General features: G+C 35.7%; 1 protein-coding gene across 2 annotated transcripts in view; it reads left to right on the top strand.

Annotated features, from left to right (window-relative positions):
- MED23 (mediator complex subunit 23) overlaps positions 1–13,884 on the top strand; it is a 46,975-nt gene that overhangs the window by 16,182 nt on the left and 16,909 nt on the right. For both annotated transcript variants that reach the window (XM_086707859.1, XM_086707858.1), the window contains 8 exons: positions 834–1,034; positions 2,631–2,774; positions 4,802–4,947; positions 5,946–6,191; positions 7,985–8,127; positions 9,191–9,365; positions 10,748–10,911; positions 13,336–13,460. In XM_086707859.1, coding sequence (XP_086563985.1) covers positions 834–1,034; positions 2,631–2,774; positions 4,802–4,947; positions 5,946–6,191; positions 7,985–8,127; positions 9,191–9,365; positions 10,748–10,911; positions 13,336–13,460 — 1,344 coding nt within the window. The remainder of the gene's footprint in view (positions 1–833; positions 1,035–2,630; positions 2,775–4,801; positions 4,948–5,945; positions 6,192–7,984; positions 8,128–9,190; positions 9,366–10,747; positions 10,912–13,335; positions 13,461–13,884) is intronic.

Below are 13,884 nucleotides of genomic sequence, written 5' to 3'. Positions count from 1 at the left end.
ATGGCTTAAAATGTGGCTTAACATATTTCTTTTGGTAAAAGCATATTTTTTAAATCACTTTAAAAGCATAAATCTTTTTGCCTCTAGAAAGGGAAGTTGCATTTTCATTTTAGTGTTTAAATTCAATTCTTTTTCTTGTTTTAGATTTTAAAATAGTCTAATTTAAAATTAAAGCTGCATTATGTTTGGCTTTTAAGAAGGAAGAGCAGAGATTAACTTTGAGGTCGGTTATTCAGTAGAGGAAGTTTCCATTTCAATGTCAGGATCAATACCACACACCGAAAAACATACTGAGTATAATCTGGCAGCTATTTAGATATATCTTATCTGTGTGTGAAGGTAGTGTAAACTTGTGGTGGTTGCTTTAAAATACATAGATTCTCACTGCCTTGTTTGTTCTCCTCACAATATTTGATTCTTGGAAATTCGGGGTTCTTATATTTTGAGTTAGAATAGAAAATTAATACTACTATCCTCATTTCCTATGCTTTTTAAATTATCTTTTTTTCAAAGGATAAATAACTAAATTTTCTGCTGTGCAGTACCCTTTGTCAAATTGAAGCAGTGATGTCTGATGTCTGTAGTAAAAGTTAAAAGTGAATAGGAAGTCTGTTTTGTGTGAGATCTGAAAAATAATCTTTGTAATGGAACTCATCCTCTATGATAATGTAACGTGATGCAGCTTTAATAGACTAAACCTAACCTTAACTTTCTAAGTTCAACTTCATTCCATGCTTCTCAGCCTCTTGTTACAATTAATGCCCATTAACCGGTAAACTTCTGAAACTAACCGGGAGGCTTTTGGAATACTGTATCTAATCTCTGCCCTACAGCACAAGCAGCGTTGCCCTGTGCTGGAGGACCAGTTGGTGGATCTGGTGGTCTATGCCATGGAGCGGTCCGAGACCGAGGAGAAGTTTGACGATGGGGGAACGAGCCAACTCCTGTGGCAGCACCTCTCAAGTCAGCTCATTTTCTTTGTGCTTTTCCAGTTTGCAAGTTTCCCACATATGGTCCTTTCTCTTCATCAGAAGGTGAGTACCAACTCTCCTGTCGGAGCCACTTCACCTGTCGATTGGTCGGCTTTAGACTGGTATCGACGCTGCCTCTTGGTTTCGGCAGTGGCCGAAGCTCTGAGCCCTGATGGCCGTTTTGTCCAGTGCCTTTATGGCTTCTAAACTTTCCACTTTCTTGTCACTGTAAATATTGGTTTCAGTCATTCATTCCACATATTCATTCCACATAGTGCGAGGACCAGGGGATACAAAATGAAAAGGCACTACAGTACCCTCAAGGAGCTCCTTACTTATGGGAAGATATAGATATAAACAATTTGATTACAATAATAGTTTGCATAATGGAAGCATGTTTTCCTGCAATGGAAACAAAGGAGAATAATCCCTATTAAAGACATCAGGAACGGCTTTAGCAAAGAGATATTGAAGACAAATAGAAATTTGCCGAGAGGAAAAGATAGGAAAGTGTTTACATAGCAATAAGATGATCATTTTGGAAAGGACAAAAGTGTGTGAGAATTGGAGAGAAAAATATAAATGGGGAAGTGTTGGTGAGAACAGAAAGGCAGTAAGGCAAGACCAGACGTGGAAAGCTTTACATGGACAAACATATTTGTTCTAATGAGTTTAGATTCTCTTTGGGCGGCAAATGAGGAGGGGAATGACCTCATCATATATACGTTGGAATAATTACTGCTAATTGCCACATGTAGGAAGATGGAGACATAAAAATGGACAGGTCCAAAGTCAGAAGCAAGGATGTGGGTAAGGGAACCTTTGCAGTGATCTGGGTGGGAGATGCTGACGGCCTAAGCCAGAAAAGAGAGGAGGAGCCCAAGACCAGAAAAGCTGAGAGGTGAATAGGACTTGGTAATGGGTAGGTAACAGAGGGAGTAACAGGAGTCTGGCATCACTCACTGGTTTCTACTTTGGCAGTGAATGAAAAAGTGGGACAATGAATCCAAAACAGGGAACACAAATGGACGAGTAAATTTGTAGAAGAGTTGGTTTTATCATAATGTTTTAGACATGTTGAATGCAAATAAACGTTGTTATAAAATCTCTACAGCATGATTTTTTGAGGGAAAATTTTTCGTAAGCATTGTTAAAATCCTTCTAACCACCAGTTCCCCCCCACTGCCACCCCCACCACCATTGATTTCTGTTCTAATCTACAGGAAACCAGGAAAAGTGTTTTTTGATACCCACTCCTCAAGGATTTTAAATTAAAGAAAAAAAATCCTTTTTGTATAATGAAGTATTCCTTGTGTTTTGATGAAAGATTTTTAGCAATTATCTTATATTAAACTTGATTCTCTTGCATACATGATCAACTTAGTTATGCTCTAAAACATTGAACTTTTGATATGTATAGTTGTTTTGGGATCAGGGAGGAACTCTATATATAATATTAAACTAATTTAAAAGGCTTTGCTTGGTGTGTCTTAAGTTGAGATTAAGTATTGTAAATGCCAAAGTTGGATGCTAACTTTCGGAGAACAGGGTTTCTCCTGTTTTTTGTGGGGGTTTTGTTTTTGTTTTTTTCCCTTTAAACTTTACTACATCCATCTCTTTAACCAGCTGTGTAGATGTGTATTTAAACATCTTTTACAGTTAGCAGGGAGAGGACTGATTAAAGGCAGAGATCATCTAATGTGGGTTCTCCTGCAATTCATTTCTGGAAGTATTCAGAAAAATGCACTCGCTGATTTTCTCCCTGTCATGAAGCTCTTTGACCTTCTGTATCCAGAAAAAGAAGTAAGTTTTACAAATTGTTAACAGTGTGATGAGGGGAGTATGTCTAATTTATGTGTAAGGATTTTTGTGTGATTTTGTGAACAGGTTACCGGATTTGGAAGCTGAAAACCTGGGTTCTTTCCCAATTCTGTGACTAAAAATCATGAGATGGTACATGAGTCTCTCTTGATATTAGTTTATTCATGGAAAGTGAAGAAATTGAACTAGATTAGTTCTGAAGCTTATCTTAAATTAAATTGAACATCTTTGGCAAGCTCTTTCTCTATATTCTTTCTTTTTTTTTTTGAGAGGGAGCATGAGCAGGGGAGGGGAGGAGGGAGAGGAAGAGCAAGTATCTTCAACAGGCTCTACGCCCAGCACGGAGTCCAACATGGGGCTCGATCTCACAGTCATGTGATCATGACCTCAAACGAAATCAAAAGTGGTATACTTAACCAACTGAGCCAGCCAGGTGTATTTCTCTGTATTCTAAGTAGGTTTACAATTTTTTAAAAGCATTAAGCTGTTTTGATCTATACAAATCATTGAATGATCAAATAACATCAGTGTCTGTTAATGTCTGTTTTTGTTTGTGAGTTTAGTATGTTCCCCCATTGTTCTGTTAGATGAGGTATTTGGGTAAAATATGGTATATATTGACGATTGCCATTTCTTTAAACACATGTTATTATGGAAATTTTTAAATGCACAAAAAAGGTAGGGTGAATAAAAAAATAAACCCCTGTGTACTCATCACCAAAAAATATTTTCTAAGTTTTTCATTAGTCTCAGGTATACAATATAGTGATTCAACAATTCTGTATGTTAGTGCTCATCAAGATAAGCGTACTCTTATCCCCATCACCTATTTTACCCATCCCCCCACCCACCCACCTCCCCTCTGGTAACCATCACTTTGTTCTCTATAATTAAAAGTCTATTTCTTGGTTTGTCTCTCCCTTTTTTTTTTTCTTTGCTCATTTGTTTTGTTTCTTAAATTCCACATATGAGTGAAATCATATGGTATTTGTCTTTCCCTAACTGCCTTATTTCACTTAACATACTTTTTAGCTCCAACCATGTTGCAAATGACAAGATTTCATTCTTTTTTGTGACTGAATAATATTCCATCGTGTGTGTGTGTGTGTGTGCACGCCATATCTTCATTCGTTCATCAGTGTACACTTGGGCTGCTTCCATAATTTGGCTGTTGTAAATAATGTTGCAGTAAGCACAGGGGTGTGTGTATCTCTTTGAATTCATGTTTTTTTCTGTTTTGGGGGTAAATACCTAGTAGTGTGATTACTGAATTGTAGAGTAGTTCTAACTTTTAAGGAACTTTTTGAGGAACCTCCATGCTGTCTTCCACAGTTTGCATTCCCACCAACAGTGCACAAGGGTTCCTTTTTCTCCACATCCTCACCAACACTTGTTTCTTGTGTTTTCTATTTTGGCCATTCTGACAGGTGTGAGGTGATACATCATTGTAGTTTTAAGAAACATCCTTGCTTCATCTTTACACTCATCTTTTTTTGTTAATACTAGACAATTTTAAAGCAAATTCCACATGTCCATGTCATTTCCCCCATCAGTATACAATATGTATGGTGTGTGTGATAATATATATTGAATACAGTACTTATTTAGATTGCATATTTCTTAATTTTTCTATGTTCTTGAAAACCATATATGTGACCTTTAGAAATTCGGAGTTTACAGTGTATTTATCACATTCAGTAAAATTTCATAATGTGTCTGTTTTTTAAAGAATGTAAATTTTTGAATGATTGTGAATGGTCTGTGACAGCACCTGTGAATTTCTGTTAATTCCTTGGCAAGTAAACAATCTTGTAATAGTTTTAAATTTTTATAGCTGTTAGATCTTCTGATTTATATTATTAAAGAGTCAAAGAACAATTGAAGCTGAATTAATACAGGGTATTTTAAAAAGAGTTATATCAACAATGGATTATTAGAATACATATTTATTAAAATATTTACAATTTGTTAATTCTTCTCTTTCTTATAATATGCAAATTGTTTTCCAGTATATCCCAGTTCCTGATATTAACAAACCCCAGTCAACTCATGCCTTTGCAATGACTTGCATTTGGATTCACCTCAATAGAAAAGCCCAAAATGACAACTCCAAGCTACAGATTCCAATACCTCATTCTCTAAAGCTTCACCATGAGTAAGTAATTTGTAGCTTAACAGTTCATTTTTTAAAATTACTGTTTTAAAAAACAGCAATGACATTAGCCTAATGTCATTATAGGCTAATGTCAGTCTCGGTATTTGTATGAAGTATAGAAATCTCCCCACACCCACTGGAGGTAAAGGTGAATATTTAATTGCATGTCCTGCCAAGAGAGACTGACCAATAACCTGCATCAGAAAACAATTAGAAAATTAATTCTGTTTATATGTATGCAGATATATAATTTTTAATTTCCAGGTCTAATCTTTGCTTTTACATGTTTTACCTTAATTAAAGTTCTTAATTTCCAAAAGTATGTGAAAATGTTTCCAAATTTCCTAAGCACTCAGGATTTGAGCGCGATCTGACAGATCTCTTTCACTCCCTGGCTGCCAGGACTGTTTGAGCTTTTCTGGCTGGTGTGCTCCCTTACATCATTTCCAGAGCTGTGATAACTCAAAGAAGATGCTCTTAAAAAGAGCATAGGACTTGGCTTTAGATAGTCACGGATATTAGGAATACCTGAACTTCCCACCTAGAACTTCTGAAAAGGATCCCCAGATCTCTTCATAGGAGACTGTAGGGGAGTCAGACTTCACATTCCATTTGGCTGTCCCTTTATGAGACATTCCTCCATCATCTTTTCACAGTGACATCTATAATGAAGGCACATTGTTATACTTAGCCAGATGGATAATAAATAGAATTTGTGAGTTACTCGTTCATTATTTGAGTCTTAGTGCTGTGTATGTAGTAATACTTAACACATATTCATTAACTGGTAGCTTATTATTATTTAAGTTCTTATTGATATGCTACTTAAACTTTTGTACGTTAACCACTCTATATTTTGAGCAGAAACTATTATACCTGTAGGAATAAAGATAGTATTGGTAAATCATTTCATGAAAGTAAATGTTTTTTAAAACACAAAGCTAACTTTCTGGAAGTTACTTGCGTTTTTTACTATTTGATGGTACTTGAAATTGTAGGTTCCTACAGCAGAGTCTTAGAAATAAAAGTTTACAGATGAATGACTATAAGATCGCCCTGCTGTGTAATGCATACTCTACAAATTCCGAATGTTTTACATTACCTATGGGAGCTCTGGTAGAAACTATTTATGGAAATGGAATTATGAGAGTACCTCTTCCTGGAACGAGCTGCTTGGCTTCCGCGTCTATTACTCCCTTACCCATGAACCTTCTGGACTCACTGACGGTTCATGCCAAAATGAGGTATGTTCTTTTTATTTATTTGGTCCTGTGTTGGGGAATTGATATCGGTGTAGTACAGGCATGATTTCATGATTATGTGTGTGTTTTTTATGGTCAGTTGCATTTTTTTTCATGATTTGGTTTATTATAAAGTTATTTATTATAGGAGTTCTAGAATATAAAATAAACCTGAAGAAAATAACTGCTATAATCTCATCATAACAAATAAGCCTTGTAAAATTTTTTGGTATATGTTCTGAGTCTTTTTTTCTATGTATAAATATATGAATTTATGGGCTAGGTTTTTTGTGTTTTTTTTAATAAAATGTGTTCTTACAGTAACACTTTGTTATAACCACCTTTTCATAATAATCTGTCAGACACCTCTTTAGGTTTAGTGTTTTTCAGAAACATCTGTTTTAATTGCTACAAAGAAGTCTTTGGTGTGGCCATATATAAATATTTAGCCAGTTCTGCATTGTTGGGCATGAGTTATTCACGGTGTCTTACTATTATAATGATGGCTAGAAGATTATTTTTATGTCTTTACACCTACCCATAGTACATTTTTATCAAGTAATTTGCTGGAAATAGCTGAGTCCAGGAATGTGAAAATTATAATGCCTTTGCTGTATTGATTACAAATAGGATGCTCTTAGAATTGACATTATGGTTTCCAAAAGACAGAAAACGCTCTGTTGGGTGTGATTCTTGAACCTTAAGTACCCCTTAAGAGACAAGCTGATAATGTAAATGAGTGACACATTCTGCTGAGTGGAAGAGAGCCAGATATTAGTGCACATGAAAGTGTGTGTATATAGAAGGAATTGAGGCTGACTGAAGCTTTCCTCATGGTGCTGCCAGTTTAGCTAATTTCTATAATGTAAGAATGTAAGCTAATGTAACTAAATCTTCTAAATTTTTTTTGAGAAGGGATAGAAATCCAGATTTTTATTTCTAGTCTTTCAGCTCTTAAGTACTGGCTCAAACATCAGACACTGTGGGTGAAAGAGAATGTATCTGTGGGACATCAGTTCTAGAAAAGCCATGCTCTTTTTCTCATGGTAAACATTGTCGTAAAATTATACATGTGCTTTACCTGCTTGGGTGACAGAGTTGAGGGAAGCCCTGTTAGAACCCAACATTTGGATCTTAGCAGTGATTTTTTTTTTTTAAGTAATTCCATAATAAAAGTTGTTTACTTTCTCAAACAGTTTTAGTTACATATTTGAAAGAGAAAAACAGACTAAAGCCATTCATGCATGTTCTTTTATTAAAATTATTTTTGAGGTTTGGGTTTCTTTTTGTGTTTTAGTTTTTGTTTCAGTCTTTTTTTAAAAAAAAAATATGTATTTTGAGAGTGCACAGGGGAGGGGCAGAGAGAGAGGGAGAGAGAAAATCCCAAGTGGGCTGTAAGCCATCAGTGCAGAACCTGATGCAGTGCTTGATCTTATGAACTGTGAGAGCATGACCTGAGCCAAAATCGAGTTGGACGCTTAACCAACTGAGCCACCCAGCTGCCCCTGGTTTTTTTATTTATTTTTTTTTTTCAATTCAAGTGTATTATGAGTTGTACCCAAATTTTGCTTTTTGCATGAGCAGAGGGATCCTGATGCTCGTTGAAAACACCATGGAAACCAGAATTCATCTCGGGTTATACAGTGCATCACTACCAGGTGTCCTGCATGGCTGAAATGATTAAAATGGAGCTCATTCATTTTTGAACTTAGATTTATACCAAGTTTCCTATAAATACACTAGTCCTATGTTTATGTCAAAAATATGGATTTTTCTTTTCTTTTGTTTCTCCTCAGCCTTATCCATAGCATTGCTACCAGAGTGATAAAACTTGCTCATGCAAAATCCAGTGTGGCCTTGGCTCCAGCCCTAGTGGAAACGTACAGTCGTTTATTGGTCTATATGGAAATAGAGTCTTTGGGCATCAAAGGATTTATCAGTAAGACAAGACTTTCTGGTGTTTGTACCCATTAACCCATTCATTCATTCAACAGGTATTCTTTTAGGTGCTGGGGATACAACAGCGTAAAGATGTCACTGCCATCATAGAGATTACCTGCTAATGAGGGAGACAAGTAAATAAATGAAGTATAGAATATGTCAGATGATATGTCTTATGGAGAAAAATAAAGCAAAAAAGGAGGGTAGGAAGTGTGAGAATCAGGAGAGTAAGCTGCATTTTTAAGTAAAGTTATGATAAGAAAGGGGTATTATGTTAAGTGCTTGGGATACAATGAGCTAAACAGACATGGTCCCTGTACTCATGCAAGAATCTGTGGTCTCATATGCTTCTTTTGCTAGTTTGCCCCTGGGGCTAAGTCTGGCAATAGGAAAGGAGTTTTCCTGCATTTTAGAAGACAGCTTGTAATGTTTATTAGTTGTTACATAGTTCTAAATAATATATACTTTGTAATATAGAAGTTTTTTTGTGATTCATGGTAATTGTAACTTTTCACTAATATGGTATAATTTTAGTTTTAACCATAATTACTCTTCTTCCCAGATAATCAAGGGTTCAATAAAACTTTTTGGGGAGAGAGGAGGGAATAGGGGTGGGTGTAATGCAATCTGTATATTAAAAAGTGATCCTCATGCTTCAAAAGACTGGAAACATTAACTTTATAAAAGTAATTTGAAAGAACTGAGAAGTGAGGAAGGGTAATTTTTTTTTCATTTATTGTCTCTTATTTTTCTAGATGAACTTGAGTCTCATTTGTCAAATTCCAAGGGGAAAAAAAGGGCAAACTTGGTATTATAATTAGGATCTGGACTTTTTTCGTTACCATTAAAGGAGAAATTATGGAGAAAATTTGGAAAGTGTGTGTGTGTGTGTGTGTGTGTGTGTGTGTGTGTGTGTGTGTGTGGTGTGTGTGTGTGTGTGTGTGTGTGTGTGTGTCCGTTCATGATCAAATCTTTACGTAGATTTTACTCCATGTGACTCTTGAAATGTTTTTAATTCATAACTTTTATAATTGTTGCCTTAAATTGTCTTATTCCTCAAGGTCAACTTTTGCCAACTGTTTTCAAGTCACATGCCTGGGGGATCTTGCACACACTTCTCGAGATGTTCAGCTACCGGATGCACCACATTCAGCCTCATTACCGAGTGCAGCTCCTGAGCCATCTTCATACTTTAGCTGCAGTTGCACAAACAAACCAGAACCAGCTCCATCTCTGGTGAGTTCTTTGATGACTGTCTTCCCTTAAGATTTATTAGAAACTTTGTTGGAGATGGGAACTTAATCCTTAATAGTATTTGTATTCATTTGTCATAAAACTCTTCTTCTGGAGCATCTTATTTCCAATATAGAAGTAGAGTACAGCTTTTAAATAGAAAGTTATTAAGATAGTTGAGTCCTTGCCTAGTGATCTTTGGACTGAGAAAAAGTACTTTCAAGGCCTTTGATGATATGTTCTAATTTAGCCCTTTAGAATATTGGATTTAGGGGCGCTTGGGTGGCTCAGTCGGTTAAGCGTCAGACTTGGGCTCATGTCATGATCTCACAGTTCGTGGGTTGGAGCCCTGCACTGGACTCTGTGCTGATGGTGCAGAGCCTGGAGCCTGCTTGAGTTCTTTGTCTCCCTCTCTACCCCTCCCTCCCTCCCTCCCTCCCTCCCTCCCTCCCTCTCTCTCTCTCTCTCTCTCTCTCAAAAATTAAACATTAAAAATATTTAGAATATTGGATTTAAATATACTTTAGATTATGGTTAAATTATCATGTCACTTTGATTTTGTTTTAAGTGAAAATATATTTGAGATTTAAAAATATAGATTTTTTTTAAGGGGCACCTGGGTTCTAATTTAGCCCTTTAGAATGGTTGGTTGAGCGTCCAACTTCAGCTCAGGACATGATCATCGTTCAGTTTGTGAGTTCCAGCCCTGCATTGGCCACTCTGCTGTCAGCACCCACCCTGCTTTAGATCCTTTGTCCCCCTCTCTCTCTGTCCCTCCCATGCCTTTGTGCGTGCACGTTCTCTGAATGAATAAACATTAATAAAATAAAATAAAATTTTTTTAAATACAATTTTTTTAAATAAGAGGCTACTTTAACGTTTATTTATTTTGAGAGACAGAGAGAGTACAAGCAGGGGAGGGGCAGAGAGAGAGGGAGAGAGAATCCCAAATGGGCTCCATACAGTACAGAGCCCAACGTGGAGCTTGAACCCACAAACTGTGAGATCGTGACCTGAGCGGAAATCAAGAGTTGGATGCTTAATCGACTGAGCCACCCACACACCCCTAAAAAATGTAATTTTTGAAATCCTATATATCCAGGTGAAATTGTTTAGTCCTATAAGCTGCAGGCTATCTTTTTCAAATATGTAAAAAATGTCAGATGGTGTTTGCTATAACATTTGGTATCTCAGGTTTTTAAGACAAAGTTCATTCTTACTCAAAGGAGGAAGGTTTTTTTTTTTTTTTTAATCAAAGAAGAGGAATTCAAAGTTTCCATATTTTTCAATTGTAATTAACCTAGAACTAGATTCAATTCTATAATTCTGAAATTTTATATGCCACTTAACTTTTTCACATTTCTTTTTGTTCTCTCACCTTTTAGTGTTGAGAGTACCGCACTTAGGCTTATAACAGCATTAGGTAGTTCGGAGGTACAGCCACAGTTCACACGCTTCCTGAGTGATCCCAAAACGGTGCTGTCCGCGGAATCTGAGGAGCTGAACCGAGCCTTGATATTGACCTTAGCTAGAGCAACTCATGTAACAGGTACAGTGAATGTGCGACCATCAATAGGGAAAACAAATGAATTAGAGCGTGCTGTGTCCTTAGTGATTATTAAAGAAGCATCGCGAAAAGACCCTTTTCATATGTTTAAAAAAAAAGTTGTTTTAATACCTTCACCATTTCAATCATTAATGTAGGTTCTTTTGTGTACTATCATTTTTTAACTAGGTTGAGCTTCAGTTTCCAGCCATTTTACATCATTTTTAAGTAGTGGTTCTTGACCTTTTTGGTCTCAGGACCACTTAACATTTGTAAATATTTTAATGTTTATTTTTTCAGAGAGAGAGGGAGACAGAGCGTGAGTGGGGAAGGGGGAGGAGGGGCAGAGAGAGAGGGAGACACACAATCTGAAGCAGCCTCCAGACTCTGAGCTGTCAGCACAGAGCCTGGGGCAGAACTTGAACTCATGGACTATGAGATCATGACCAGAGCCAAGGTGGAATGTTCAACCAACTGAGCCATCCAGGCACCCCAGGACCACTTAACATTCTTAAAAACATACAAATTCCTAAAGATTTTCCATTTATATGGATTTTATCAGCATTTATTATTTTATCAATATTTACCTTATAGATATTAAGATAGATGCTTTTTTAGTATTTGTTTGATTCCCTTAAAAATAATAAACATATATTAACATTCTCATATTTTTTATGAAAAATAAACTATATATTCTCCAAAACAAAACTTTAGTGAGAAGAGGTGCCATTTTTTCACATTTTTTACATCTCTCTTTAATATCTGATGTAAAGAAAGCTTTGCTAGATTCTCATATTTACTTCTGCATTTCATCTATTGCAATATATTATTTTAGAAATGAAGAAAATATGGCCTCACCCAGGTAACAGGTTGGAAAGGAGAGGAGTATTTTAATAGCCTTTCTGATAATTGTGAATACTCTTTGATGTCACACAAAATTGGACAAGTGATTGTTTCTTAAATGTTCGGTGCAACGTAGAATGCAATCCAAAATTCTATCAGTGAACTTTTTTTATTCTATTACATTGTAACCCATTGGTCTGTTTTGCACATTTAATGGATTTTTTTAATCCATATTTTGTAACTTCATGAATTAGTGTTTTGGAAGACATTGGTTCAGTGAATTATATAAATCTTATAAGTGTTCGCACACTTCATTATACAGTATCATAAAATTACATTTGTTTATATCACTACAAATTTCTTTAGGAAAATCTTTAAGTTTTATAAAACTATTAGGTTTATAGTAGTAGATACAAGTTTTCCAAAATTTTGATTTTTCACTTGAAGTGTCAAATTTTATCACTGGCAAAAGATGTGGTCATTTGTTTTCCTTGAAGTAACAGGCTCCCTTTGTTAATTTTCAAGAAAATGTGTGCTTAGTGCCCAAGTCTGAATAACTGTAGTTTTCTGTCAGATGTTCTTTTAAGTAAAAATGGAATTCCATTTTTAAAAAAAAGAGCTAATTTCACTCAGTATTCAAACAATTGCACAAGTACTTTTCCTTAAGATACCCATCATACTTTGATGTATAATAGTAGCTAGAACACTATTCATACCTCCTTTTTTTATCACACAGAATATTAAAATGAGATGTACTTAAGGGCTGAGATACAGTCTTTTTCACTACTTCAAGGATATTCTTAAGTAAAACTGGCTCCTTTTCCCCACCCGCGACCCCCAGCCAAGAGCATAGTAAAGATTACAATGGCTGTTAGTATAGTTTGGTGCCACAGTTTGATTTGTTCTACGGGCCAGCAGTTTTCCCTGTCATTACCTTTGCACTATTGGTGCACATGTTAACACAGTAAAAAGGTCCATGCTGTCTTATTATCATTATTTTAGTAGTTTTTACCTCATCAAATCCGTGAAAGGATATTGGCGACCCACAGACTCCACAGACCACACTTGGAGAACTGCTGTTTTAAAGAAATAGTTACTGGATTTAGCAGCCTGAAATAACATCTGTGTGAACTATCTTATTTTATATAAATTAACCTTCTTGATTTAGAGAGTTGTAGTCTATAGCTGTTTCAACCACTAGAAAAGATAGCTGCTTTTATAATTATATTTCCTTGGCTCAGTGAAGTGCTGACTCCTTATTGTCAGAGTCAACTACATGAGCATTCGTGGTGGGCCTGTATCACTGTTGTATCATTGGTGCTCTGTAACCTTACAAAAAATTAGATTGCAATGTCTTTTGTCTTCTTTCCACTAATTGTGTTCTTACTTACTAATGCGATCATTCAAATCACTCACATAGACTAAAAAAACTTGGGTCCTAAGCTGAATATAACTAGTTAAGCAGTGAGCGTATTGCAGTGAAATTCCTTGGGTGTGCATAATTGTTTGTTGCTTTCTCTGTGATATTTAAGAATTGTGGGTATGATCATTTATATCTGGATTACATTTTTTGTTTATGTTTAGATTTTTTTACAGGCTCTGATTCAATTCAGGGAACTTGGTGTAAAGATATACTTCAGACCATCATGAGTTTTACTCCTCATAATTGGGCATCACACACTCTTAGCTGTTTTCCAGGCCCACTACAGGTAATCTGGTCTTGAATTACATGTTGAATATGTAAAAATCATTCTTCCATTTAATATATATAAAGTCATTCTTTCCCATTTAGTGTTATACTAGAGACTTTGTTTTAGTGATATCCAAAGGAAATTAGCTTTTATTTCTTTTTCAAAAAATCTTTGCTATTCCAAGTGTCTTGACTTGTTCCTTGTCATACTCTAGGACTATATATTCCTAAAAATTTAATTATGATCTCATATTATTAGCAGTTTTAGAATCTTGTGAGAATTAACACGTTACCTAAAAAATTCTTTCTCTTAGAACTGAAATGGGGAGAAATACAAGTTAATGGAGCTGCACAGAATACACATTGGTGCACTTGACTGAATTTTTTCTTAATCACACAGAGAGAAAAACTATAAGCTTGGCTTTTATAATATGGAGAAATGA

This window comes from Puma concolor, chromosome B2 (genome assembly GCF_028749965.1).
Source record: "Puma concolor isolate L17-30 chromosome B2, mPumCon1.1.hap2, whole genome shotgun sequence".
NCBI lineage: Eukaryota > Metazoa > Chordata > Mammalia > Carnivora > Felidae > Puma > Puma concolor.
This window is presented reverse-complemented; position numbering and strand designations above follow the sequence as displayed.